The sequence below is a fragment of the Panthera pardus genome, unplaced genomic scaffold (genome assembly GCF_024362965.1).
Source record: "Panthera pardus isolate Hobbes unplaced genomic scaffold, ASM2436296v1 HiC_scaffold_8, whole genome shotgun sequence".
Classification (NCBI taxonomy): domain Eukaryota; kingdom Metazoa; phylum Chordata; class Mammalia; order Carnivora; family Felidae; genus Panthera; species Panthera pardus.
The window spans coordinates 2,769,546-2,797,541 of NW_026527013.1; the positions used below are offsets into that span (position 1 = coordinate 2,769,546).

Genomic DNA, 27,996 nt, shown 5'->3' on the forward strand with positions numbered 1-27,996 from the left:
GAAGCCCACCGCCCAGCCTCTCCTGCAGCTAGCTCTGGTCATGTGACCGTGATCGGCCAACGGGCTATGAGCAGAGCAGAAACCATCATTTCTTGGTGCTGCCCTGCCTGGGGAGGGGCACGTGCTCTCTCCCTTCTGCTAGTGGAATGCAGACGTGATGGCAGGATCTCGGGCAGCTACCTGAAACCCCTGGCTGCAAAAGCTGCACACAAGGATGGTGGAACGGCCGGAAAAACACGGGACCCCAACACCGGGGAGCTGCCTGATGGCCCTGGATTGCCTGTCAGTATTTTCCATGGGAGAGAAAAGTGAACTTTATGTTTTCTTCTCCTGTTTCTTAAAATCACTGTTGTACTGCAGCCCTCTGATTCGGCAGCAAACTAACATCACGACCGGTACAGGGTCAGGCCTCCAAGCCAAGAAGGTGCCAGGAGAGGCCCGTGCTATTTCCAGCAGAGAAGGGAGCTCAGAGAACAGCAAGGCCGTTTGCATCCCAACAGTGTCTGTGTGCTGGGTGAGCTGCTACGGGCATCGGGGCCAGTCTCCACGGCGCAGGGCCCGGGCCCACCTGGGGAAGAAGATGCTCTCCACGACGTAGAAGTCCTGCATGAGCACGTCACGCTCTGGCTTGGAGCTCAGGTTGCCCACGGTGTAGCCGATGCCCAGCTGGATGGCCCCCTTCAGGGTGGAGGACGTGGTCTGTGGGGAAACCCAGCTGGATCAAGACCCTCGGCTGCCAGGGCGGGGAGGCAAAACGAGAAGCCCCTCGGGGCAGCAGGACGAGCCAGATGTCCAGCTCGCAGCTTGACCCTGGCACCCATCACGCAAGGGGCCCCGGGGTACCTGCCCACTACTTGTCCCAGACCCGCTGGCCTCTGGGCTGTCGTTCAGCTCACAACCCCTCGGCGAGGTGGCCTGGCTGAGACTCCCAATATCACCTCATGCAGCCCTGAGGCCTGTTTTCCATCAAGGTTCTAGAAGGTCCCAAGTTCTCAAAACTGTCCCGATTCGGCAGGGTTCTATCTACTGCCAGGATTTCCTTTTTGGAAATTTACATTTACAGAGTGACATCCAAACTTCATCTCCGTGAACCCGGGTTCCTGCTACCTACTCTCCCAGTGACGTGCATGGTCACGCTGCGTGAGCGGCCCCGCCGCTCCGTGCCTCGGTTTCCCCAGCCACAGTGGGGAATGTCAGGGCCGCCCCGCATTACGTCGCCCAGGCTGCCTGGGCTGGAGGCCACCCACACTTGAGGAGGAGGGGGTGGGGGTGACAGCTCAGCCCCACTTTCCAAGGGAAGGAAGGAGAACCGCATTTCCCCTTTTCCGGATGAGCCAGCAGGGCCAGAGCGGCTGAGGACTCGCCCAGGGTCGCAGGCGGCTCCTGTACCCGGGCGGGTGGTGGTGCAGCTGTGGGCACATTGCCCGATGCTTATGATGGCGACAGCAGGCAAGGACCTCACTGGGACGGAGGGGCCCGCACCGAGGGGATCTGCCCGCAGCCACACGTGGGCACAGAGCCCGCCCGGCCCTGTGTGGGGGCCCCGGATGGCTGGGAGCCCTTCCCCACTTTGCCCCACCCCAACCAGCCGAGGGCAGAGGAGGAACCTTCTTGTAGGTCGTTTCGCCAGATGCGTCCACGCCCCGATGACCCAACTTCTTCCCGTGGCCGGGGCCCAGCTGTCCAGTCATCGACGGGGCCTGGAGAGGAGGAAGCAGGAAGCATTAAACACCAGCCAGGAGGCGCCGCTGGGGCCAGAGTGCTCTGGAAATCCTGACCAGAGTCAGGGCTGAGTCACTGGCTGGCAAGCCACGTGGGGCAGAGTCTGGTGTGGGCGGGCTCCAGGGCAGAGCAGGTGCCCCGTCACCCACTGGGGCCACACGGTCCATCTCTGCACATCCAGAGGGGCCCGGGCCCAGACCGGACTTCCGGTTCCTCAGGAGCAGAACCCTAACCTCAGGGACTCCGTGGCCCTGCTGACGGGGGCGGGGGGAGGGCTGGGTTGTCCCCTGTGGGGCGTCCCATGCACTGTGAGCAGTGAGCATCCTCACTGCGTCCTGACAGCCACAGATGTCTCCAGACATCACACAGCGTCCCTTAGGGCCGAGACATCTGGGCTGGAATGACCGTGAAACAGGGAGAGGTCCCACTGGCCCGGGACCTGTGTGGGGACAGCCACCAGCACTGATGTGCGGCCCCACAGGGGAGAATGGTGGAGGGGCGGTGGGGGCCGTCCGGTCACGGACATTTAAGAAACATCTACTGTGTACCTGCACCACCCAAACAGCCCGTGAAACCCTCTGGCCTCCAGCTGGGAGCACTCACATCAGCCCAACCCCCACTGCCCCACGGGGGTTCAGGCAGCCCCCCAGCTGCCCTGGCTCCTCAGCAGGCCCCGGCGTGTTCCGCATACTGGCCACCAGGGGGCGGGCTCTCCCCAGAAATCGGTGGCACCGCCCCTGCTCGGCACCCCTCGCTGACTCCCCACTGCCCTGTGGCCAGACAGCCTCCAGGAGAGCCCTCCTGACAAGGGCCCCACGTGACGGGTGGCAACCCGGGGGACACAGGTGCCTGGGGCCAGGAAGCTAGCGCCGGTACAGGGACGCCACGCCTGGGCTGCTGCTGGAATGCGGGGCTCACAGACTCGCTCCCACAGGCCGCTTTCAGGACCAGGGACAGTGCTGACCCCCCACGGTGCAAGGCGCGGGCGCGAGCGGCCGCCCCGGCAGGAGCAGGAGCTGGAGCTCTCTGGATCCCGAACGGAAGACGGAAGACGTGGGCGGGCGTGTGGGGACAACGGATGCTACACCAGCGGTGCCGCATCTGACTGGACCCCCCTCCTCCTGGGAGCTCCTCGGGGACCCGCCCTTGCCCGGCTCCCCTCCCACCCCTCTGGACCCTCAGTCTCCGTCCCTCTGTCCCTCCCTGTCCAGGCCGGGTCCTCGCTCTTCCTTCCCCAGCGGCTCCCCTCCCTGAAACTCAAGATGCCGGCAGGACCGAGGGACTTTCACTGCCTGCCACCTGCCAGAGCGTGAGGCCCGGGGAGGTGCAGCCAGCTGCCCCAGGCCGCACAGCAGGCTCCGGGGCTGGTCGGTCTTCGGAGAAGTGGGTCAGGAAGGGCACAGGACACTCACCTCCGACGGGGCCATCTTCTTCTGGGCCAAGCCTGCAGGAGAGAAGAGAGAGGCTTCAGCCCGGAGACGGGGGCGGCCCTCCACCCCACCGTGTCACCACCCTGCCTTCCCCGCACACAGGTGTCTCCGACCTCACTCCGCTCCCTGCACCCCTACGGAGGGAGAGTACCCCGGCTGGGAAACGGGTGCGGACGCCAACCCGCCACTGACCCCAAAGACGTTAAGTCCCTGGCAGCAAAGGGCTGCCAAACTGACAACTGTGGCCTTCCCCTGCCGGCGGAAGCAGGGCTCAACCAGACCCAACGTCCTCGGGCCACAGAGAAATCACGTGACCGGCTGGGTCGGTGGGAAGGGGCCAGGCGGCCAGGGCTGGAGTGACGGCTCCCTGGCCCCTGTTCACACTGTCCCCGGGAAAGAGGTGCTCACCGTGGAGAGAGGCTCACGGTGAGGGAGCAGGCAGTTTTCATCCCTAGCACCCTGCCCTCCAATCCTGGCTCCCTGTGGGGAGGCCAACCACTGACCTCTCTGAGCCCTGGCGTCCTCACCTGCAAAGCAGGCTTCTGCTGAGGATTATCTGTTCAAACGAGTATGGACCGCAGACATACCCCTGCCTCCTGCAGATGAGGCGGGCTTTGCAGGTGGGAGGAAGCCAAGGCTGGTGAGGTCTGAGGACGGGGAGACCCGGGGTCCCTGGGCCCAGCGTCCCCACGAGATCCTCATGAGAGGGAGGCAGAGAGACGGGCAGACCCCATGCTGCTGGTGGGGGGGGGGGGCGCGGGCCAGGATGTGGCACCTCCGGAAGGCAGAAAAGGCAGGAGAGGGGTCTCCCTGGGGCTTCGGGGGGAACCGGCCCTGCCCATGCCTGGGCTTGGTCCCCGTGACACCCATCTTAGACTCATGACCTCCAGAGTGTGGTTTTAGATCAGGCCGTGTGATTTGTTTACCGCAACAGAAACTCACGTGCTGGGTGTCTACGTGTCAGGCTGGTGGGAAGGCAAGTGGTGACCAGGATGGTGGAGGGCCTTGGCTTGGGTGATGCGTGAGGGGCCAGGCCAGCAAGGGAGGACTTGCGCTTTTCCCCACAGGAAGGTGGGAGCCCTGGAGGGCCGTGGGCAGAGGGAGGGGATCCGACTTGGGTGCTCGTGGGCGCCCTCTGGCGGCCACTACGGGGAGGACGGACTGGGGGACGGGGTGGGGGGGAACTGAGCTGGTCCTTCAGGAGTGGATGGGCTGGACCGGGTGGGGGAGGCAGAGGGGAGGTGGGCAGATTCTGGACAGGTCTCAAGTTGGGACAGACAGGCTACCCTCACTGGAGGCAAAGCGAAAAGCAGGGAATCCAGAATGACTAAGGACTATGACTAAAGCCATTAACGGAAGGAATGAGCAGCCTCGGCCAACATGAGGGACAAGGCAGGAGCAGGTGTGGGGACAGTCGGGGGCAGCGTGGCCAAGCTGAGTGTGAGACGCCCGGAGCCGCCCGCACAGAGACTCCAGGATCAGCCGGACCCCGAGTCTGGAGCTCAGGGGAGGTCGGGCTAGAGAGAGGACCGTGGGTGTGGTGGGGCTGAGACGGGGTTCCAGTCCCGAAGAGCGGACAAGGCTGCGGACCGGGGAGTGACTGTCAAAGGGAATGGGGTTGCCTTTAGCAGGATAAGAATGTTCTAGAATCAGTGGTGACAGTGGCACGACATTGGGAATACACGAAAAACTAAACCGTGTTCTTCAAAGCGTGAATTTTATGCTATGAATTACACTTATTGAGAAAAGGAAACACTGAATGTGGGGCAGGCCTGGGCGGGCGGGGTGGGTGACCAGTGTCCTCTTTCAGCCACAACCACCACCCCAGTGCCACCACTGCCCCGTGCGTCAGTCAGCCAGGTGTCGGAGATGGTCCAGGCAGGGAAACTGAGGCTGGGTGGGCAACCGGCTGGTGCCATGGGCACGGCAGAGAACACCCCAGCCAGGAGGTCAAAGCCGACACACGGAGGCTGGCTCACCTGCCCGAGGCCCCAGGTGCCCACCCACAGACCTTCCAACCTGGGTGCCCAGGCCCCGGGCATGAACGTGGGCCCATCCCGAGGCTCAGCTAGAGGCAAGCGGGTCGCAGAAGGTGCTAGAAAGCTGACGTGATATTTCTGCTGGCTGCCCAACAGAACAATTCATGGTGTTATGTGTGGGCTGTGGGGGAAGAAGAGGAGAGAAGGCAAGAAGCTGGTGGTGGACCAGGACAGAACATTCTGGACTTCGTCCTCTGCAGCTCCCAGGCCGAGCAGGCCCAACACCGAGGTCCCGGCCTCACCCCCCCCCCCCCACGGCTCCGCCTGCTCCCGAGTCCCCCCGGCTCGCTCCTCAGGCTCCTCAGCGGGTCGGGGGGCGGCCTGGCCGCTCACAGCCCTGCGCGCCCTCCTGCCCAGCCACGTCCACACCCGCCTCCTCCCGCAGGAAGCCCCGCGGTGGTCCGTCTGCCCCACCCCCCACCACAGCACCGTGCCTGTGAGGAGCCCCCCCCCCCCCTGCTGCTCAAAAACCGTCGCCCCCCGGCCCTGGAGGGCCTTCCCTTCCTGCTCACAGCGAGTCCACTGCTGGAGGTCACGGCCCTGCCCTGTGCTGCCACCACCAGCCAGGCCGGCTGGGACGGCAGAGGCCACACCACGATGTCGCTCCTCCCAGCCCAAGACGTGACCCACTCTCTTCTGAACGAGCCACCCAATTTTTGAGGAAATTAAGTTTTAAAAATAGCCTGGGGAGGGGGAGAGCGCGCCTGCCCCGGGACACAGCCGTGCCAGCCTCTGGGCAGGGGGGAGGGGACAGGGGACGCGCGCAGGGCTGAGGCTGGGCTCTCCTGCGGCCCACCGCTGTGTGGCCTCAGGCGAGCCCCTCCACCTCTCTGAGCACCTTTCCTGTGGTCTCGCTGAGCCTCCGTGGGTGCCCGAAGCTAGGGCTCCAGAGCTGGGCCCCCTCTCCCCAGCCCGCCGCCCAGCCCTACCACAGGACCCTGCCACAGGCCGCACCCGATCGCTTCGGTGCAGGTGACCTCACAGCCACCCCGGGGCTCCGGAGGGAGGAGGTGAGCTCCTCACGCCCTCAGGGGCTTCCCTCTGAGCCTGTTTCTCAGCCCCTAAAGCAGGCCAAAGCCCAGGCAGAGCCCCTCCTCCCGGCCTGCAGGACCCACCTCCTATCAGCTGTTCCCTGCTCCACTGGCTGGCCTCAGGGCCCTTGCCCTGGATGGTCCCCCTACCCCCACCCCAGTTACCACCGCCCCATCCTGCACACCCTGTCCTTTCCCTCCAGGCAACAATGACATCAATGTATGTCCTCTTCATGGGGGCTGGGGGCGTCCTCCCTCAGGGCTGGGCCTGTGCGTTGACTGACCCGTGACGGGTGGACAGACACCCTCTCCCCTCCCCTCTGCCCGCGTCTCAGCTTCGGGGGAGCCTCGTCTCCACGTCTGTTGGTGTGGAAACGAAAAGCTCAGGAAGGACTGTGGGCCCCCAAGACCCAGGGAGGAGCCTCGCCGTCTGTCTTTCAGCACAATCACCCACCTGTGCCTTTAAAATCCACCCCAAATCTGCCCACTGTCCCTGGCCCACAGCTCCAGGACCGCCGCCTGTCCTCCACACAGCCCAGTCTCCCCACGGAGGCCACCAGAGGGCGCCCGTGAGCACCTGAGTCAGGTCCCGCCCTCCAGGACTCCTACCTCCCTGGGGGAAAAGTCCAAGTCCTCCCCTGGGTCCCCAAGGCCCTGCACGAAGGTGCCCTCCCCCCCCCCCCCCCGTCCTCCCTCCCTCGGCCCTCCGCCTCTCCCTCTCTCCCCCTCACTCTGCTCCAGCCACATGGGCCTCCTCGCCCTTTCTCCATCATGACAGGCAGGTCCTGCCCCAGGGCCTTTGCACCGGTTGGGCTCCCCCTCACCTGAAACACCGTTCCCAAGACCCTTGCTGGGTTTGCTCCCTTGTTTCATCTGAGACCTGGCTCAAACGTCACCCCCTCTGAAGTGTCCCCCAACCACCTTGCCGAAAACAGTCCCTCTGAGGTCACTCTCCTCATCTCCGTGGCTTTCTTGGTCTTCCAGGCACCCAGCAGCTCCTGGGGCTCATGTGTTATGTCTCCCCCACTACAGAGAGACCAGGTCTGCTCAGTCACCCCCTGACGGACACCGTCAGAGCTGCGTGTGGAGTCAGCGCTAGAGAGGGCAGCAGGGGGACATGAGGCCTCCAGGGCGGGGCCGCTTCCCAGATCAGGGCTGCATGTGCCCAGGCCGGGTGCCGGCCTCCCGTGACTCAGGGCGAACGGGAAGGCGCGAGGACAAGGCAGCGGGGCCAGCGGCCCCGAGAAGCCAGGAAGTGGGGCTGAGGCCCAGCCTCACACACTTCCCTGATCGGCCGGAGCGACCCGGTGGCCCTGGGCCTCCCGCTGCGCGGCCGCCTCAGCAGCAGGGCCCTGCGGGCAGCCTGCGGGGACGCTGGGAACCTCTGCAAGGGGGGTGGCAATCCCAACCCTCAGCCCCCCGGCCGGCCGAGCCACACTTGAGAGTCCTCTCTGCAAACCGAAAGGGCCGCGGCTGAGCGGAGAGGGCCGGCTCTTTGCAGCCACGCGATGCCCCGAGTGGTGCGGTGCAAGGGAGAAACCCTGTGGCGTGGGGAAGGGTGGAAGCTTCTGGTTCTGCCCTCTGGGAACCCCGAGCCCCGAGGTCCCGGCGGGGGTCCCCGCCACACTGGCGACCGCACCGGGGAGGTAGGCGGCCCCCAGCCGGGGTGCGGGACCAGGGTGCAGGCGCCCGCCGACCCCGGGCGTCGAGACCCCAGAGCCGCGAGCACACACGCACTTGTTCGCTCAGGCTCGAAGCTCCGGGCGGCCTGTTACGCAGCGACAGCTGACTGAAGCAGGGACCACGGTACGAGCCGAGAGCCACCACGGCGGTGGGGATGCTGGCCGGTGCAGCAAGACAAGAAAAAAGAAAAGGAACGGAGGTTGGAGAGAAAAGATTTCAGAAAACCCAAGAAGTAAATGCAGCAGGGGCGCCTGGGCCGCTCAGCCAGCTGAGCAGCTGACTTTTTTTTTTTTCTAACATTTATTTATTTTTGAGAGACAGACAGAGACAGCGTGAGCAGGGGAGGGGCAGAGAGAGAGAGCGAGGGAGACACAGAATCCGAAGCAGGCTCCAGGCTCCGAGCTGTCGGCCCAGAGCCCCACATGGGGCTCGAACCCACGAACCGGGAGATCACGACCGGAGCCGAAGTCGGACGCTTCACCGACTGAGCCACCCAGGCGCCCCACGGCCGACCCTTGGTTTTGGCTCAGGTCATGATCTCGCGGGTCTGTGGGTTCGAGCCCCACGTGGGGCGGGGATTTCTCTCTCTCTCCCTCTCCCTCTGCCCCTCCCTGGCTCGTACACTCACTCTCGCTCTCAAAATAAATAAACAAACATGAAAAAAAAAATTTTTAAGAGAAGAACTAAACACAGCAGAGCAGGCGGCCGGCAGCTACCCAAGGTCACGGTGCTCCCAGCCGAGGAGAACTGGCGTCTGGGGGTCTCTGCCCTCTGCGCCCACCCCCTGCTCCTCATACGCCTGCCTCGCCTGGTTCCACGCCTGGGTGAGTTTTTACCTCTTCGGTAGCTGGCCCTTTCCAATCAGCAGACGCGGGGAAGACCCCCGACCTCCAGGGGTGCTACAAACCCCGAGCAGGGAGGGGACGTGGGGAAGGGGTGGACGGGGGCATGGCGGGGGGCGGGGAGTATGTGAACTAAACGCAGCAGAAGGTCAAGGGGGGGGATCCAAGCAGTACGAAGTGAGCTTCCACCGTCGGCTGCTTTCAACTTTTCAGCACGGTTGAAAATTTTGCTTTTTAACGTCTGTTTATTTTGAGAGAGGTGGGGAGGGGCGGAGGGAGGGAGGGAGGGAGGGAGGGGGAATCCCAAGCAGGCTCCACTCTGTCAGCGCAGAGCCTGACGTGGGGCCCCAACGAAACCAAAGGTCTGACCCTCCACACGCTGAGCCCCCCCCAGGCGCCCCTCGGTTGACAATTTTCTGAATGCGGGTCAAAGGTCAACCTGGCCCTGTGCTGCCGGGTGTTTTCAGGCTTTGGAGAAGCTCGTGTTTGGGGTGGATCGGCCCCAGGAGTGGGCGTGGTCACACAGGTGACACTACGGAGGAGGCTGCGGGTTTCACACGCAAAACCCCGCACTCACTCAACACACCTTTGCGGCCGTCACGGTCCCACCTCAGGGCCTTAGCCGTCACCGTGCCCGCGGCCTCGAAGGCTCCCTCCCTGCATCTCCACGCGGCCGGCACTCAGATGGTCTCGGCCTGAACATCGCCTCCTGGAGGGTCCACCCCTGACGCCCCCCCTAGAGCAGTCCCTTCCCACCCCACCCCTGCCCACCCTCTACCACGCCCCCGGCTCACTGATTTCGGGCCACACGTCACCGAAGGGACCTGTTCCTTCCCAGTAGACCAGAGGCCACCGCGGGCTTGCCAGTGCTGCGTCCAGTCCCGGCACGTGGGAAGCTCATCCCGGCTCTCACCCCGACAGCCGACAGCCGGGGGGACAAAAGTCCCCGTCGCGCCAGGAACCATCGGGGCCTCAGCAGGGGCAGGACTCAGGCAAAGGCTGAAACTTCAAACTAGAGGCAAGTCTCAAACGAAGGCTTCGGGACTAAGAAAGCCCCTTTCTGCCTCGCGGATAGTTTTTTCCTCTCACGATTTTGCATTTACCACCCCGAACCACCCGGAAGGGTGCATGGTGGCAGGTAAGGAATTACCGATTGTCCCGATTCCCAGCTTCCCGAAGAGCATTCTGTCCACCACTCGCTCACTCGCTCGCGCGTTCCAAACTCTGGGAGCGTTCCTTAGTGACAAAAGATCCGAGGCGCCCAGAAAAGACACCAACGCATCGGGCGCCTGGGCGGCTCAGTCTCGGCCGAGGGCCCCACTCTCGGTTCCGCTGCAGGTCATGATCTCCCGGTTCGTGGGATCAAATCCCGGGTAGGGCTCTGTGCTGACAGCGCACAGCCTGCTCGGGATCCTCTCTCCCCTCTCTCTGCCGCCCCCCTGCTGCTCTCTCTTTATTTTTCATGTGTAAAAATGAACATTAAAAAATAACAAAATATTTCGTGATAAAAATAGCTTAACCGCACTCTCCTGTCTACTTCTGTCTTTTGTTTGCAACGCCCCAGCGCTGGGCTGGCACCCCGAAAGCCGCACCCCCCACCCCCTAACACTCCCGGGAGACGACCCACTTTACAGCCGGGGAGACTGAGGCCCAGAGGTCTCAGAGGCAAGTTCAAGGTAGCTCAGCGGCAGGGGCTCCCGAGTCTCTGCAGATGCACTCTGGCCGCGAGGGCTGGCTGTCGGGTCTGCTCAAGGCAGCCCAAGCCGGCCAGCCCTCGCGGCAACCAGAAGCTTCCTCCCCTTGGGTAGCTTTCCCTGACCCCGCGGGCAGAGCGGCTGCTCCTGAAGCCGAACGCTGCTCCCACGCACCCGGCCCGGTGTCCCGCAGCCGTCCGGTCACCTGTGTGAGCCCCACCGCCACGCCGGCCCCTGGGCCCAAGGGCAGACCCCCCGTCCGGCCCGGAAGAAGAGCTCCACAACAACGCCCGCTTGCTGCCGACTCCCGCTCTGCCCTAGGCGCGCTTCTGTCTGGTCCCCGGCCCTCGGGGGACACTGCCAGAGGTCGCCCACACCATCAGAGGCGCAGAGGGCGACAGCTCATCTTCCACAGATTTGGACACTGGGGCCCCGGGCTCGCCATCCCCAGACCCGGCGCCCCCGCAGTCAGTCGCCTGCCCGCGCCCACTGCCCAGCCTGTGGGCTGCTGTCTGGTCCTCCACCGTTCGGGCTCCTTCAGGCCCTGGGCCCTGGGCCACCTCCCACCTCCCCTCTGCTCCGCGACCGCCCTCCCCTCCCCTCCCCAGAGCCTGTCCCGGGGCCTAGCAGCCTCTCCCTCGGAAACCCATGGAAACCCACGCCACAGCACCGCCTTCAGGGGTCTCCTGGCTCCTCCCAGAGCCCCGCAGGGCAGGCCACTTCTCCCTGTGTCCCTCCGTGACTCCCCCCCCTCCCCCCTGCACCAGCTCCCAGGCACGGGGCATCAGCTGAGAAACCCTGGAGGGCTGCATGGAGGAGGCTGAGAGCAAGCACCGGCTGGAGCCCCGGGGGAAGAGCGAGGGGAATGTGGCTCTCACAGGTTCCCTGAGCTGGACATCTGCTGCAGGGCGGAAGGCCCGGCAAGGCCACGGGCCCATGGGGCTTCCCCGCTGGCCTATCCTATGCCTCTCGTCTCTCTTCTTCAGAGGGGGAAACTGAGGCTCAAAGAAGTGGTGTTAGGATGTTTTGTGTTGAGGCAGAAGCCTAACTCGCACAGTGTATGGAGAGGGATTATTTGTTAACACAACTCAGGGGCCAGTCAACTGTGCCCTGCAGACCAGACCCGCCTACCGTCTGCTTTGTAAGTAAAGTTTTATTGGCACAAAGCCACACCCACTCATTTACAAATCTCTGCCGTGGCTTTTGTGCTCCCGCGCAGAATCGACCCCTTACGAGGGAGACCACCCGGCCCTTCGCATAACTGAAGATGACCTTCAAGTCTGGCGGCACCTGGGGGCCCTGAGGACTCGGTCTCCCCACCGGCCAGTGCTGCTGCCCTCCCTGCGGGCCCCCCCCCACCCCCAAGTAGGCGCCTGACTGTCCTGCAGGTCACCTGCCGAGGCCTGGGTCCCCACCCCGGAGCCAGCGGCACCCTGCCGAGGTGTGGGGGATCGGGGCTCCTCGAGGGGACACCGGGAGACCGACGCTGGACCCTCAACCACAGACCTCCACTCGGGAAGGGCCAGCCGACGGGCAAGATCCACAGACGGAAGGGCAGGAGCACAGCCGCGGAGAGAGCCTCCCCCCGCCTCCCCCCGCCTCCCTCCGCCTCCCCCCACCCACCAGCAGGTGCCCAGTGAAGGATCACGCGCTGTCTCAGGACCAACGTGTGAGGTTTCTTGGCCCAGTTTTCTTCCCAGATATATTTTTACTCCCCGGAAGCCAGGGCTGGGCTGCAGATTCCGCACTTGAATTCTAAGATACCAAGAGCCACTGAGGCAGCCCAGGGCTGCTCGGCCAGAGGCCCCCTTGGCCTCTAGGCTACAGGCCTCTTGCTCCCGTCCCTCGCGGCAGGTGCCCACCGACCAGGAGACAGGCGGACGGTGGGAAGCCAGGCCGGGCACTCTCGCGAATGCCAGTAATTCCCTCCCCGGTGGGGGCCAGCCTCCCCGACAGGGCAGGTCTGGGCGTCCAGAATCCCAGGGGGCCGGAGGCTGAGCCAGGCAGGCACCAGGCCCCCGACGCCCGGCCGGGCTCCGGGATTGCCACGGGACCTCCCGCACCTCGAGGGTCACTCTGCGTGAGGCCCGTGAGGGCCACGACTGCCCCATTCTACGGGTGACAGAGGGAGGCTCTGAAGCCAGGCGAGCTGCCCGCTGGGCGGCCTGCCTTCAGGACGGCCCCCCGCCGGCCTGGTCCCCGGGTAGCCACAGCTTCTGCCGCGGCCGGTGGGCGTGACCGGCGGGGTACGGCCGGAGTGCGGGCCCGCGACCTCTGACCAGGTCAGACGCAGCCGCCTTCGCTCGCTCTCGGGCCGCTCAGCCAGGGAGAAGCGGCCGCCGAGCAGCGAGGACACGCAAGTGGGCCTGGGAACGGAGGCCGTCTGCCGGCAGCCACCTGCGACGACAGCTTGAGACCGGCTCCTCCAGCCCCGGTCGAGCCCTCGGATGGGGCAGGAGGCTCGACTGCGACCTCGTCAGGGACCCTGTGCCAGAACCGCCCCGCCCAGCCACCCTTGGACTCCTGACCCACAGACACCGGGAGGTAATAAGTGTGCGCTATTATTTAAAGCTGCCACATTTCGGGGTCTGTGTTCACAGCAACAGCTGTGACACACTGGGGGTTCCCACGTGGCCCCTGGGAGTACAGAGAAGGACAGCGGGTGGGGGGCGTCTAGACGGATGGCCTCCCTGCCCTCCCCTCCCCCTTGCCTCCCCTCACTCCCTGCACTCCTGCCACGCGACCTCCTTGCCTTTCCTCACATGCACCAGGCACAGTCCTGCCCCAGGGCCCTTGCACTCGCTTCTCTACCTAGGATACTCTTCCCCATTTCACCGTTCAGGCCTGGATCGTCTCCTCCTCAGCGAGACCTTCCTGCACACCTGGCTGAAGCCGGCTCCCTGACCCGTTCTCCACCTCCATCACAACTCCTACCCCTGGTCACTTTAAACCTCCTATTTAACCTGTGGGCCCTCCAGTGACTGCTCCCTTCGAGGCCAGGAGCCCCGTGAGGGCAGCGCTCGCTACAGCCCAGGGAGGCACGTGCCCACACTTCGCAGTGCCTCCAGCACCGGGACCCGCTCCCTTCTCCCTGGTGGTGACCGCGGGAGTCACGACAAGGTCCGGGGCCAGGGCACTAGGGGCTTGGCTCAGGAGGCAAGTGTTGGAGGAAGAGCCTCGGGGCACGGCCTGCTCAGTGTCTCTAACCACTGAGCCGCCGACTCCAACACCCCAGTGGCCCCAGTGACCGGCTAGAAAGCAGGAGGCCCGTGGGCACAGCAACAAAGAGCTGAGGCCCGCTGGGTCTGAACCACACCACCCGATGCACCCAACAGCCCGGTGAGGTGGGTGCCAGGGCCCCGAGAAGCCAGGTCACCTGCCTGAGGTTCCCTGGGAAAAAGTGGGCACGGATGCCCGTGATTCCGGGTGGCCGGGCTCCAGCCTGAGCCACAGGCACACGGGGGGAAGGGGACGGGAAGAGCCAGCCATGCTCGAGGCGGCAGGGCCTCCCAGGACGAAGGAAGAGCCGGTACAAAGGCCCTGGGGCAGGGATGTGCCTGCAGAGTTGGGGAATCAGCACAGAGGCCCAAGTGGCTGGAACAGAGTAAGGAGAGTGCAGAGATGTGACGGACCTTGCTGCTCCCGTCACCCTGGGGACCCACACGTGGTTGGTGAACCTTAGGGTCCGTCTCCAGGCCTTCCCAGCCTGGCGGCTTCCTGGAGGCAAGCCTGGGATCCATCTTGGCCCCTGCTGTGACTGGAGGCCGGGCCGGGGCTGGAGGCTGATCTGGGGGCTTGAACGAAGAGCCACGCCACCCCCGCTGCTCCTGTCACCGGGGCAAAGGCCTCGCCCACCTGGTTCTGGCCTCTGCCTGGGCTCCTTCTGGGCTCCACCAGCTATGGGCTTGCCTCCGAGCCCGGCATACAGTGAGCGCTCAATAACGAGCTGGGTGGCTAGCGCGTGTATAATGGGGTATCGAACAGCGTGTGAGAGGACACGCTGGCTCTCAGTTACACTGTCAGGAAGTAAGAGCCGAGCCAAGCTTAATGCGTTAAAACGGAAAATGCGGGAAAGTGCGGGGGGTGCCTGGGTGGGTCGGGTGAAGCGTCATCTGACTTTGGCTCAGGTCGTGGTCTCCTGGTTTGTGAGTTTGAGCCCCACATCGGGGTCACTGCTGTCAGCACAGAGCCCGGAGCCTCCTTCGGATCCTCTGTCCCCCTCTCTGCCCCTCCCCCACTCGCACACGCGCGCTCTCCCTCCCTCTCAAAAATAAACAAACGTTTAAAAAAACGCAAAATGCAGAACAGAGTTGGAAGATTCACGTTTCCCCATTTCAAAACGGGCTGCAAAGCCTCGGTAATCAAGGCGATGTGGTCCGGGCGCAGACAGACGGGGACGCCCGTCTGGACGCCCCGGAATGGCCCAGGATACATCGGTGGGAATCCAGAACTAAACATGCACATTCCCGGCCGGCGGCTCTGGGACAACTGGGTTTCCACGCACGAGGAGGGACGTCGGGCCCTACCTCACACCGTAGGCACTCGGAACACGAGACGCAGCAGAAATCTAAGCCCACGGAGCGGATGGAACCAGAAAGCTCTGGGAAGAAAAGTAAATCATCGCGTTGAGTCAGGCCGTGGTTTCTTGGACCGTGACCGCTTTAGTCCAAGCCACCAAAGGAAACATGAGCTGGACTTCCTCAAAATGAAAACGTCTGCTCTGCAGGGCGCCCGGCCAGCTCAAGTCAGGGCAGTGTGCGACTCCAGATCTCGGGGTTGTGAGCTCGAGCCCCGTGTGGGGCACAGAGATCACTAAAAAAATAAACTTAAAAATAACGTTTGCACTTCAAAGGCCACCACCAAGAAAGCGGGGAGGCAACCGACAGAATGGGAGAAGGTATCTGCCAATCACAGGTCTGATGAGGGAATTGTATCTAGCATATATAAAGAGCGCTTACAATTCAACAATAAAATGAACCCAAACGAAAAATGAGCAAAGGATCTCAACACGCACTTCTCCGCAGGAGGACGTACAGATGGCCAGCAAGCCCAGGAACACGTGCTCCGCGTCACTGATCATCAGGAAACACAAATCAAAACCCCAGCAAGACACCACTTCACGCCCACGAGGACGGCTAGAATCAAGCAGACACACGGTGACAAGTAACGTCCAGGACGTGGAGAAGTCAGAACCCTCACACACGGCTGGTGGGACTGGAGAGTGAGGCAGTCATCCATACGTCATGGACACTTCCCGTAACCAAAAGCGGGAACAACCCAGATGTCCGTCAACAGACGATCGCCATCCATTTCACGGAACGTCACTCGGCCCCGAACGGGAGCAAGTCGCCGACACGCGCTGCCCCACGGACGGACCCTGAACACAGGACCCAGCGAGGGAAACCAAGGGTGAGGGCATCCTAAGGCGGAGAGAGCACATGCCAAGGCCCTGTGGGAACAGGACAGGATGCTCTGGGGGAACAGAAAGCCAGGGTCTGGGGTGGCTGGAGGGGAAGGTGCGCCTGGGGGAGCTGAGAATGGGGGCGGGGGTGGGGACGGTCTCGGGGGGGGGGGGGGCAGAGCCCGGACCACCGGCCGACCCCTCCTCCCCCAGGCTGAGACCCACTCCCACGCGTTCCGCCCCCTCCTGCATCCCCGCCCGATCTCGATCTCACTGCACAAAGCGAATGTTCCCGGAGTGGTAAACAGGAAGCCTTGCAAAGGACGGGGGGAGGGTGGCCATGAATCCAGAACTCGGCAGGCCTTAGGCCGGCGGACGGCTTTCCAAAGCTCCGGCTTTCAAAAGAAAGAGAAAGAAGGTTCCAGAACTTTCGCCACTCTTGCCACAAACACGGCTGCGCACACGGCCATGCCAGGCACAGGCCTCCCACCAAAGTCCAGGCCGGGGGCCCGAGGGGACCAGGTGGGCTTCCCGAGGGAGCCGAGAGCAGGGGCGAGGCTCACTCACAGCTGCTCAGGCAGAAGGTTCCGGTGCTGGGGTTGGGCCCGGGAGACCAGCCGCTCCCAGGTCTCCGAGTGTGACCCCGGATCCTAGCGAGGGACCAAAGATCGCCATCCAGGACAACTCTGGCACAACGTGGATCCTGACTGTGGACTCTGCACGGATGTTACACTTCCTGAACTTGATCTCTGCACTTAGCGGACGGGGCGTCTGCCCGCAGGGTACAGAGCTGCTCACCATTCCGATTGTGCATCTACAGACCCACCCCACCCCCCCCCCCCCCGGCTACCGCAGCCCCCGATCGGTACTCGGGAGCCCTTCCCGGTCACCTGCAGACGCACGCGGGGCACCGAAAACGGTCACCTCCCGTGCACGCGTCCAGCCGAGCGTAGTCTGCTTCCTGTCTCCCCTCTTGTGCTGTAGACGGGGGCCCTTTCTGTGGGCTACTGAGAGGCGGGTTTCACGCTTTTGTGCCGTTTGTTGGTGGTTTTCACCGTTCACAGCGGCCCAGAGCTGCGGTGGTCGGGTGTTCCTGAGCCCAGAGGACGGCGACGCGCCTCAGAAAGTGCGTTAGACACGCTTCCATCCGGCAGGAGTTGGCGCTGCTCGTCACGAGGTCGCTGCTAACGACGCACCAGTACGTATCTGACAAGGGTCTTTACGCAGAAGCACACACAGCGTGAGGTTGCACACGGACGTGATCTGGTGACGAAAACGTCGGCCCCAGAGGCTCGCGGGGACCTGCGTGTTTCCCAGGAGCCGCACCTCAGTATTCCCAAACTCCACAGAACTGCGAATAATGAGAACCCACCTCTGTACTTAAGGACGAAGGGGCTTCCTTCCAACTGACTCTCAAAGGACCCGCAAAATCGCACACAGGCGCTAACACCCATTCAGAGAGATGTGTCGGCAGCTGGCCAATCTCAGCTAAGAGCCTCGGGCTGTTGCCACAGTATCTTGCAACTTTTCTGCAGGCTTGAGTGTTTTCAAAATACGACGTTAAAAAAAAAAAAATTAAAGGGACGTGCGAATGCAGAAAACCACCTCGAATGACTGACGATTGGTTACCTCCTCCTAGAAACAGAGAGGGCAAGACAGAAGTCCTCCCTGTCTCCTGACCACAGGGCAGGCTGCTGCTTTTTGAAGGAAACGTGTTATTACTCGTAGTTACAGGCTCGCCTGCTGCAAGAAGACAGGCAGATGAGCGGGACAGAATAGAAAGTCCAGAAATAGACCAGCCGCATGCAGGAATCTGGGATGTAATAAAGGGGGCATCTCAAATCGGTGAGGCGAGCAGATTTTCCAGAAACCGTTGGGGCAACCCCGAGCCCCCTGGAAAACCGTGGAACGATGAAATCCTCATACATCGTACGCGGGGGCACGTCCCAAATAGAGCAGGACTTTAAATGCTTAGAAAAAGGTGAAACTACCTTAGTACTAGAAGAATTAGAACCTCAGGACGGAGAACATGTTTCCATCCGTGACATCAACCTGAGAAACCGTCAAGGAGAGATGGATAAACTTGACCACATAAATACCAAGATACCCGCCCGAAATCAACTATCATCATAAGAGAAAATGGGGGAGGACTACTTACGCCTGTGTCACGAATTAAAAAAAAAAAACAACAAAAAACTTTCACGATATATAAAGAGCTCCCACAAATCAATAAGAAAAAGACTGGTAGCCCCATCGAATACGGGAAAGACGCAGCCCCGTGGTTCCCATAAAACAGAGAGAGTTCCGAGATGTGTGTTATTCGACGTGGGAAAAGGGGTGAGCGATGAAAAGCGGTCTGGCCCAAGCGCACCCCAGAGCGTCCTTCATACACAAATGCCCAAACGGCACCCCACTCCTTAAACCTTCAGCGGCAACCCCACGCATCCAGAACAAAGGCCAAGAGACGTGTGCGTGGCACACGTACGAGACAGAAAGCAGTTGTGACAAAACACCGGGGGTTCCTTTTTCCAACCGAAGTCACAGGCTAGGTCCCCAAAATGCCTTCACTCAGTCTGGCTCAAGCACTCAGGGCGCCCTGGGCTGGACCCCGAGCCCTCCAGCGTGGCTCAGTGGGGCAGCAGGTGCAGGGCCCTGTGGCTAATCCACCAGGCCAGTAATCCCCACGGTGGGCAGTCCGCGGCTCCAGGCCCTGCTGGCCAGCTGGCGGCAGCAGGCAATCCCCAGGGGGGTCTCAACCTGCCCGGTCACGAGTGGTGACACGTGTCAGTCACAGCGGCAGGCAGTGCGGGCAGGAAGGCCTGGGAGCCCGAGACCCCCCTGGAGCCTGGGCCCCCCCGGCGATAAATGCCGATGTCGCGTAGCTGTCTGTCATTCAACGAGCACCACCCCGGGGGCCTCGGGCCTGTCCCGATTCCTGTCCCCAGTGCCCTCATCTTGAGAGGAGCTGGGCTGGGGGGGCAGGGGCTTCACTTGCTCAGAGGCACAGCTGTCTGCGGCCAAGGCAGCGTGAGACCCAGGCCAAGACCCGGGCTTCCCCGCCCAGGGTCCGTGGGACTCCACCTGCCTCGCCTGCCCCACCCCCATCAGTACGACCCTGCCAGAACCTGCTCCTTCTCAGGCCTTCCCCACCCCCCCCCCCCAGCTCCAGGGCACAGACCAATCCCTTCTGGCTTCTTCGGCTCCCTCACCCCCCTCACCCCCCATGGCCTCCACCCAGGCTCCCAGCACAACTCAGCACCACTCATCTGGCACCTGTCCCGGGAGGCTCCTTCCCGACCAACTAGCCAGAGTGCTGCGCCAGGGCCCCCCAACGGCCCCACGTGACTGGCCTGGCCCATTTCGGCCCCCCCCACGACAAGAACTTTGTTTCCGTGGCTCAAATGAGTCAAGCTCATTCCTACCTCAGGGCCTTTGCACAGGCCAATCCCTCTGCCCGCTAACCCCTCTCCCGTGGCTGCTTTTCTCACTTAGGCCACTCCTCCCCGACCACCCCGGCTGCAGCTTGCCCCACGCTGGACACCGGTTTCTTTCCCCTCCGCGTGCTCACCACGGACCAGCACGCACTCATTCAGGGGATGGCAGCATTTTCCACAAGGCGCAAGACCGCGGGCATTTCTGACCCTGCGGGCCATAAGGTCTGTAGCACAAAAGCCGTCACAGACAGCGTGTTGAGTGGGCGGGCACGGCTGTGTGCGAAGAAAACCCGCCCGGCAAAAACTGGTGCTGGGTGGGACTCGGCCCAGAAGGCAGTCTGCTGACGACCGGTCCTCTCTGTTTGCTTGCCCGCCACCGTCATCCAGACCCCCGCCGATCTGAGAGCCCAAGACAGCAGGGAGGGAGCCCCCGGCTCACTGCACCTAGTGCTTGGCCGATGTTTAATAAGCATCGTTCAAGGGCTAAGGAGTAAGTAAGCGACCGCCCGCGCTGGGTTCTGCGAGGGAGGGGCATGCAGCACGGGGGCCTCTGCCACCCACGCATCCATCTGAGGAGGGAAAGTCCCCGCACCCACATGGAGTTGCCCACGCGCCTGGTGCCCTTCTAAGGGCTTCTAAGGGAGTCAACCCGCTTGATTCGGCCCTAGGAGAAAGGGACAGTCATCGCACCCATCTCACAGATGGAGACGCTGAGGCCGAGTGTCCCTGGCTGGTAAAGGATGCAGCTGGGATGTGAACCAAGGGGTCTGGCTCCCAGGCCTCTCTCCACGGAGGGGACCAGACCGTCAGAGGCGAAAGCGTCACATCGCCAGGAAGCGTCCGGGGCAGAATTCCAACTGGGAGATTCCAGCCGACTCGCCACAAGGGGATAAGGGACCACTCACCCACAACCACAGAGGAGGCCTCTGGCGACAATGCCCCAGCCCAGCCCTGTGGGCCCTGTGTGCCGTCTTCTCTCTCTCCTTCAGGCCTCCCTCCGTCAGGGGAGGCTTCACTGAGGAGACATTTGAGCAAAACCTTGAAAAACTAAGGAAGCAAACGATACAGATATAAAGGACAAACGTTCTAGACAGCCGGCACAACGGCACAACGTGTGCAAAGGCCCTGGGGCAGGGGCAGGACCAGGCCTAGGAGGAACAGCAAGGACCAGGCCCAGGTGGCTGGAGCAGAGTGGGCAAGGGGAAGACGAGGGGAGGGGAGGGAGGGGATGGGGCAGGTCGTGCAGGGCCTTGGGGGCCTCAGGGAGGACTTGGGCTTTTACCCCTAGGGAGGTGGGAGCCCTAAAGGGCTGTGGGCAGAGGCGAGCAGGACCTAAGTCAGTTTTTAACAGGAGCCTTCTGGAATGAGCTGTAGGGTGCATGGGAAGAGACGAGGGACCAAGCCAGTGACGGATGATGGGGCTAGACCAGGACTGGCAGAGAAGGAAGAAGTAGGCAGATTCTGGGTCCATTTTGAGGACAAAACCAGCATAATCTGCCACCAGATTAGATGTGGGAGGGGGCTGGCGGGGGGGGGGGGGGCGTGCTGGGAACGAAGCCAACTGCTCTGTGCTCTCACGCAAGCAGGAAGGATAGGAGGGAAATGGCTCGGAACACCAGACCGCAGCACGGGCCAAGAGCCCACAGGCAGATCACGGGCCCCGTGAATGCATCCAAACCCCCAAAACCAGCGGAGAACCCCATCGGGCCCTTTCTGGACCAGGCCTTGGGAGCAAGGAGCGGGGCATTTACAGTAACCAGATTCTAAACCCCAAGATGCCATTTCCCCTCCATCAGATTGGCCCAAATCACCGAGGCTGGTAACATTCAGAGCTGGCAACGCTGGCCAGAGTCTCTCTCCGCCCCTGCCAGACCTTTCTGGAAAGCCAACAGGCTTCAGATAATAATTCTCAATCTGCTCGCCATGACCCAGCCATTCCAGAACAGGGACTTCAACCGCCAGGAAGTAGTTAGAGGGCCACAGTCGGGGGCCACGTTCAAAGACGTTCCCCACGGCACTGCTTCTCACAGCAGAAGGTGGACGCCAGGGGCAGCCAGAGTGGCCCTCAGCAGCAGGCGGGCGGACTCGTTAAGGGCTGGTGCCTAAAACGGGCTGTCCCTGCCGGTCACCGGGCACTCTCGACGTGCCGACGCATGCTAACTCCGGTAAGGCTCACAGCCAGCCCCAAGTAGGTGTGGGTATCACCCCGTTTTACAGACGGGGACACCGGGGCCCAGAGAAGTCAAGGCACTCGTTATTCAAGGCCACACCGCAGTCGGGTGGAGGCCGGGCAGTATGTCTGGGGCGCGCGCCCCCTGAACCACGCACGGGATCCCTCCTTCCGAAGAAAATAAAAGTTGATACCCACGTGGGGGGAAATCCACGGTACCGCGGATAAACAGCAAACCACGTTACGGAACAGCAGGTGTGGTGCAGTGGTTTCTCGCCCAGGGCGACTGTGTCTCCAGGGGACACGGGAGCCGTGTGTGGACGCTTAGGGTCATCACAACCCGCGAGATCCCGGCACTGAATGGGCGGGGCCGGGGATTCTGCGCAACACCCCACGGCGCCCAGGACGGGGCCTCCAAAACAGAATTCTCCGGCCCAAACGTCAGTAGGGCCGAGGCGACGACCCCTGGTGTGGCATGGAACCATCTTGGCACAAAGACGCTTAGGGACTTCTCTAATCCCTGAGCAGGAGGGAACCTGTGGAGACTTAACTGCCCAAACTTAGGACTCACATCAGGAGAAACGGGCCCGCAAGGGAAGGAGCAGCTTGTAATTTTAAAGCGAGGGAAGTAAACGATTTGCTGGGGGAGTCAGATTTCTGCGCATTTTGGTGACAGGCAGTCGCGGCTGACCCCTTATCTTCCTGGCCCCCACGCTCAGACCCAGCCACCGCTGGGGCCTGGGGCTTTATCTGCCCCCCAGTGGCTCACGGAGCCCCTGATAAAATAAACGTCTGCTATGCGGCTTTCTTGTGGTCACTGAGTCTTGGGCTGTTTTGTCTCTGACCAGCGCAGGCCAGAGGGCTGATAGCGGAGGTCAGGGGTTTGATAACGGAGCGGGCTGGGTCCCCGAACCGCGCCTAGGGCTAGCCAGGCCAGGGCACCAGTCCCCGCCCAGACCAAGGGCGAGGCAACAGGATGGTCGGATGAAGCGGGTCATCCACCAAGCGGTTCCAGAACCAGGGGGACGCTCGCTGGCCCTGGCGCTCTCTCTCCAGACTCCCCCCACCCCCCCGCCGCACACAGCAGACCCCGCCTGCCAAGGAAGCTTCAGGAGGCCTGGGGGAGAAGGAAGACGGGTGCCCATGTGGGTGTCTGCAGGGCCTCTGCTGGTGAGGGCTGCCTGAGGAGGATCCTGCGGATCCGGAAACTTCTGTCTGGAGGCTTGAGAATGCCACCCAGAGGGAGCCTTGCAGGAGCGGGGGCCATTCCTCTGGGCAGCAGTTAGGGAACAGCAGGTGGGGGGAGCCCATGGGCCGCACCAGGCCACCGGGCTCCCCCCACCTGCTGTTCTGAAGACCGAGGGAGGAGGCAGGGGCCCTACACACCAGGAGCCGCCCCCCAGCGTCCAGGTAGAAGGCTGGGGCGGGGGCTATTTCTCCCCCCCCCCCCACTTGCCTGCAGAGCCGCGGCACTGAAGGCATTTTGAGAAGCCACGTCCTTATCCCCCTCCTGTGATAAGGAGGTAAACTGAGGCCCGGAAAGGCAATGAATGGCCACTGCACCGGAGACCGGGGCTGGGGACTCCCACGAAGAGAAATGAGATAGTCAGGAGGCCCAGATGGCCTCGAAGACCCCCCACGTCCACGCGGGCAGCGCCTGCCCTTCACCACCGATAAGCCGTGCCCATAGGGGTGACTACCCGTGGAAGGAAGGGGCGATCCCCCAAGCGGATGCCAGCAAGGTGGCCCCCCCCCCCCAGCAGTGTGTCCAGGAAGGGGGAGGGGGCACATCTGGGACAGTGTCGCCTCCCTGCTATGCCCACCTAGGAGACCTGGCCCCTCACCGGCACGGAGGTACTCCACCATCCCACACGCCGACAGGCCGGGGTGGGATGCCGTCCCCAGGCGCCCCCGGCAGGGGGCGGCGCACCCACCCACAGCGTGGTCTCACCGCCCCCCCTCCAGACGGGAGGACCCGTCTTCCCCGCGCGCCTCCGGAGGGGGCTGCTGCCCCCACGGCCTCCCAGAACGGGGCCCCGCACCCACCCCCGCGGTCCCCCCCCCCCACCCCCCGGCATCCCGGGGAAGGGCGGCGCCGCCCCGAGCCCCCCAGGCGGGGCGCTCCATCCTCCCCCGGGCCCCGCGTCCCATCCCCCCCCCGCGAGCGCCCCCGAGTGGAACGTTCCGGCCTCGCCGCCGCGGGTCCCGCCGCCCCTCCGGCGCTCGGGCGGGTCCACTGGGCCCCGGCGGGGGGAGGCCAGGCGGGTCCACTCGGGGAGCGAGGAAGGACGGAGGTCCGGGACCGTTACCTGCCGCCGCCCCGCTCTCCGAGGCCCAGGACGCCTCCGAGGTCACGGCCCCCGCCTCGGCGCTCTCCGCCTCGTCCGGCACCTCCAGCTCCATGGCCGCGCGCGCGGACCGGCCGGCGGCTGCACCCGAGCTGCGGCCGCCGCCGCCGAACAACAACCGCCGCCGGCCGGAGGGCGGAGGGAGGGGGCCGGGCCCAGGGAGCGGGGGGCGGGCCCGGAGGCGGGGCCGGCGTGCGCCGTGGCGCAGCGCGCGCGCCGCCAATCGGGGCTCGGGGGTGGGCCCGCGTGCGTCTCCGCGCCTCGAGCGCCCCCAAGCGCCCGGGGGGTGGAAGGGCAGCGGCTTGCGCTCGGCTTAATCCTATTGCCCTAATCCTCTCGCAGGTAATAAACACGGGTCGTGTCCACGGTTAATCAAGTATCCACCGTCATGTTGCTGGTGACACTGACTTATGGCATACGCTTTGTCCTACGTAGGAATTCTAATGGCATAATAAGTGAGTTTGATTTGTGTTATATGCACAGTGTATAAATGATGCGGTATTGAGATAGACATACTGATACCCTTGCTAGACGAAGTACGACATTATTATGATGCATATAGTGTCAACATATAACATGCGAGTATCATGTATAACGTATGACATCACGTACAACATAATGGGAAGTGAGTTACAAGTGACAACATGATCAAAAGCCAGGCTGGGCGCTAAAGCCTCTGCACACGATGCGTAGTTAGGGGCCTATTTCTTGTTTCCTTTTTTGTTTGTTTCTTTTTACTGCTAATACGTTCCCAGTACCTAACATAGAACAGAACACCTAGAATAAAATACATATTTGGTAGTATTGATCAACCAGATGGGAACTGTTATCATTTCCGTTTTACGCACCAGAAAACAGGAGCTCAGAAAGCTGAAGCCACTTGCTTGGACTCACAAAGAATCATTACCACGCTGCGCCTCGGTGTGTGAAGAATGACGAGGGGCGCCTGGGCGGCTCCATCGGTTGGGCGTCTGACTTCCGCTCGGGTCATGATCTCGCAGCTTGTGAGCTCAAGCCCCGAGTCGGGCTCTGTGCTGACAGCTGGGAGCCTGGAGCCTCTTCAGAGTCTGTGTCTTTCTCTCTCTCTCTCTCTCTGCCCCTCCCCCGCTCACACTCTGTCTCTCAAAAGTAAATAAACATTAAAACAAACAAACAAAAAGAATAATTGTGTTCACTCCGTCATTAAAGTTTAATGGTGAATTTATTAATGGCATGGCTAGGAGGTTACTAATTCTGAGGTCACGATTCGGGGGATAATAAATGTTGGTATTATTAGGTTTATTCGTGACTAATGATTTCTGCCGGGGGGATAGTGGGGGGAGTCTGGGCGCCCAGCTAGTGAGGGACAGACCCAGGATGTTTCCACCCAAGCCTGTCTGACTCCGGAGACTGTGTGGGGGCGCTTGGCAATGAGATGATAGGGAATCAGGAAAATGGAGCAGGCCACAGTCACACCTGGAGGTTACAAAGATGTTTCTGAAATGTTCTCCATCAAAACAAGGACACAAGTCAAGAAAGGGAAGGGATGGAGAACAGAATTCAGGATGTGGCAAAAGGAATCCCCAGCTTAGCTGGCTGTGCGCCCTTAGAAGACAGCCAACCCGTAGTGGACTGGAAAGGCTCAAGGGAATCGGAAGGTGAAGGATAAACACGATGTGTCCATCCACACGTTGGAATATTATCCAGCCTTGGAAAAGAAGGCAATCTGACACCTTCTGCAATATGGACGGACCCGGAGGTCCCTGTGCGCGGTGACAGAAGCCAGACACAGAAGGACACGTCCCGCGTGACCCCACTCACAGGGGGTCCCCAGAGGAGTCCCATCTGTCCACAGAGAGCGGATGGTGGGAGCCAGGGGTGGCGTAGGGGGCGGGGAGTCCGTGCTTCCTGCGGACAGAGGCTCAGTCTGGGGAGATGGAAAGTTCTGGAGACGGGTGGTGGGGGCGGGTGCACGACAGCGTGAGCGTGCCTGATGCCAGTGCACTGAGAGACGGTTGAGGTGGCACATTTTACGTTATGTGCATTTTACCATCGTTTAGAACCAAAAAAAAAAAAAAAAAGGCTCCAGGAAGAGCTCTTCGGACACACGCCCTAGACAGATCTCCTGAATCATCTTGAATCTGTTTTGAAAGAAGACGAGAGCAGGGGTTCTCGGACCAGCAGCGTCGGCATCAGCATCACCTGGGAGCTCGTTAGACGTTCCCAGGGCATCAGACCTCCTGTATCCAACACACCCACCACCCGCGGGACCTATAATCCGGGTTTCAAGGACCCCCCCCCCCCACGCCCCCACCCTGACACTCCAGGCGATTCAGATGCCTGAGTTTGAACACCACTGCTTCAGACACGTGGAGAAGGGCCGGGGGTCGGGCCAACGATAAGGATCAAGACGAAGAAGCGAATTAAAAAAAAAAAAAAAAATCAACTCTCAGGTTGATTCTGAATCTCTCCTGGAAGGAAGTCAACACTAAAACTGAAAACACCGAGAAGTGGCAAAACAGGTCTTCTCTAGACACGCGGAAGTGTATGTCAGTCGGTTGAAAGACGGCGGGGCCCTCTGGGAAGGGGGAGATTGTGGGGTGGCAATGGTACCGCTAAGTTTAGCGAGTCGAAATGAGAATTTGACCCTTAGGAGTGCGAGCGTTAAGCGCGCGCAATCCTGAAAACACACGAAGATAATAAATAATAAATAACACACCCCCAAACTAGTGTTGCTGTGGGAGGCAGGAGAGCTTGGGCAGGGAAGGGGGAGGAGGGGCGAGGGTCTGGGGGTGGGGGGACGCAGCTTCTGACCCTCCTCCTTCCTCCTCTCACATCCCTGCTCCTTGGTTCCCATTTTACAGGCTGGGAAACGGAGGCTCCCGGCTGGGGCCGGTTTCCTGGTTTCTGGCGCCCCCTGGTGGCTATTACCGTCAGCACCAGGGACTCCACGCGTCGTCTATGCTATAATTCAGTCATTCATTCATTCACTTTTGCCACAAATTATCTACTGAGCACCTACTGTATACCAGGCGCTGTTCCAGGCCACGGAGACACAGGAATGAGCAAGACAAAACCCCTAGGCTCAATGAGGTGACAGTCTGCAAAGGCGGATAAGCGGGCACAAGACACAAGGTAGTTTCAGGTGCTGCTAAATGCTTCGGAAACAATACAGATTTGGTACCACGACGACAGAACGGGATGGATAAAGACGGACTTAACGGATAATGCGTTAGGATGCATTAAGCGCCTGCCCCGGCGTGGTCCCATGCGACCATCATGCAAGCCGATTTAAATGGAAAACTTCCAATGTGGTTTTAAATGTTCTAGGAATCACAGTTTGAAGGGGGGAAAAGTGACCAGGGAAGGTGAATTTTAACAGTATGGGGCGCCTGGGTGGTTCAGTCGGTTGAGCGTCCGATCAGCCCCCCGGGGTCATGACCTCACGATTCGTGAGTTCGAGCCCCACATCGGGCTCTGTGCTCTCGGTGTAGAGCCTGCTTGGGATCCTCTGATCCTCTCCCTCCCTCTCTCTCTCTCTCTCTCTCTCTCTGCCCCTCCCGTGCTCACCGTCTCTGTCTCAAAAATAAATAAAACATTTTAATAAAAAAAAATATGTCGTTTAACCCAGTACATCCGAAGCATTGTCATTTCAACGCGGAATCAATATTAAAAAGAGCGACGCGTTTCACCTTCTTTTTCGCTGAGCCTTCCAGACCCACGTGTGCCTTACACTCACCCAAACCTTGTCCTTCCGCCCCGTGGGTGGATAGTGGCTGGAGGGTGCGGGCCTACTGGGCGCCCACTTGACAAACACGCATTCATTTCTTCGACCTTCGAAACAGCCCTAGGAAGCAGGTGCTTAGTGTTTTCCCCACTTCTCGGGCGAGGAAACTGACAAGGCTCGGTGACTTGCCCAAGGCCACCCAGCAGGGAAACGGTTGACCCTTCCTGGCCTCGGAATCCCGGCAGGAGAGCCTGGGGCCGAGAGGCGGAATTGGCGCTCAGATCTGTCCGGTGGGAAGTGGACCGTCTCTCGGCAAGTGCAAGGGCCTGGCGGTCTCGGGTTCAAGGACTGTAGTGAGAAGGGGGGCGGGGGTTTCCCCCGAGGACCTGCCCGCCTGTCCCAGTCCCCGCGCTGACGCCAGGGGCTCAAGGTTCAGCGGTGTGAGCAGGGCGGGAGCCCGGCGTCCCCGGGCCTCTGGGTGAGCAGGGGTTAAGGC

The 27,996-nt window shown here is 61.8% G+C and overlaps 1 protein-coding gene across 1 annotated transcript in view; it reads right to left on the reverse strand.

Annotated features, from left to right (window-relative positions):
- The window catches only part of PIP5K1C (phosphatidylinositol-4-phosphate 5-kinase type 1 gamma), a 50,058-nt gene extending 26,114 nt beyond the window's left edge, over window positions 1-23,944 (reverse strand). The window contains 4 exon segments of the mRNA XM_053898111.1: window positions 569-699; window positions 1,608-1,700; window positions 3,135-3,166; window positions 23,756-23,944. Of these exon segments, the coding sequence (XP_053754086.1) occupies window positions 569-699; window positions 1,608-1,700; window positions 3,135-3,166; window positions 23,756-23,849 (350 nt within the window). The 5' untranslated portion in view covers window positions 23,850-23,944.
- Between the last annotated feature and the right edge of the window lie 4,052 nt (window positions 23,945-27,996).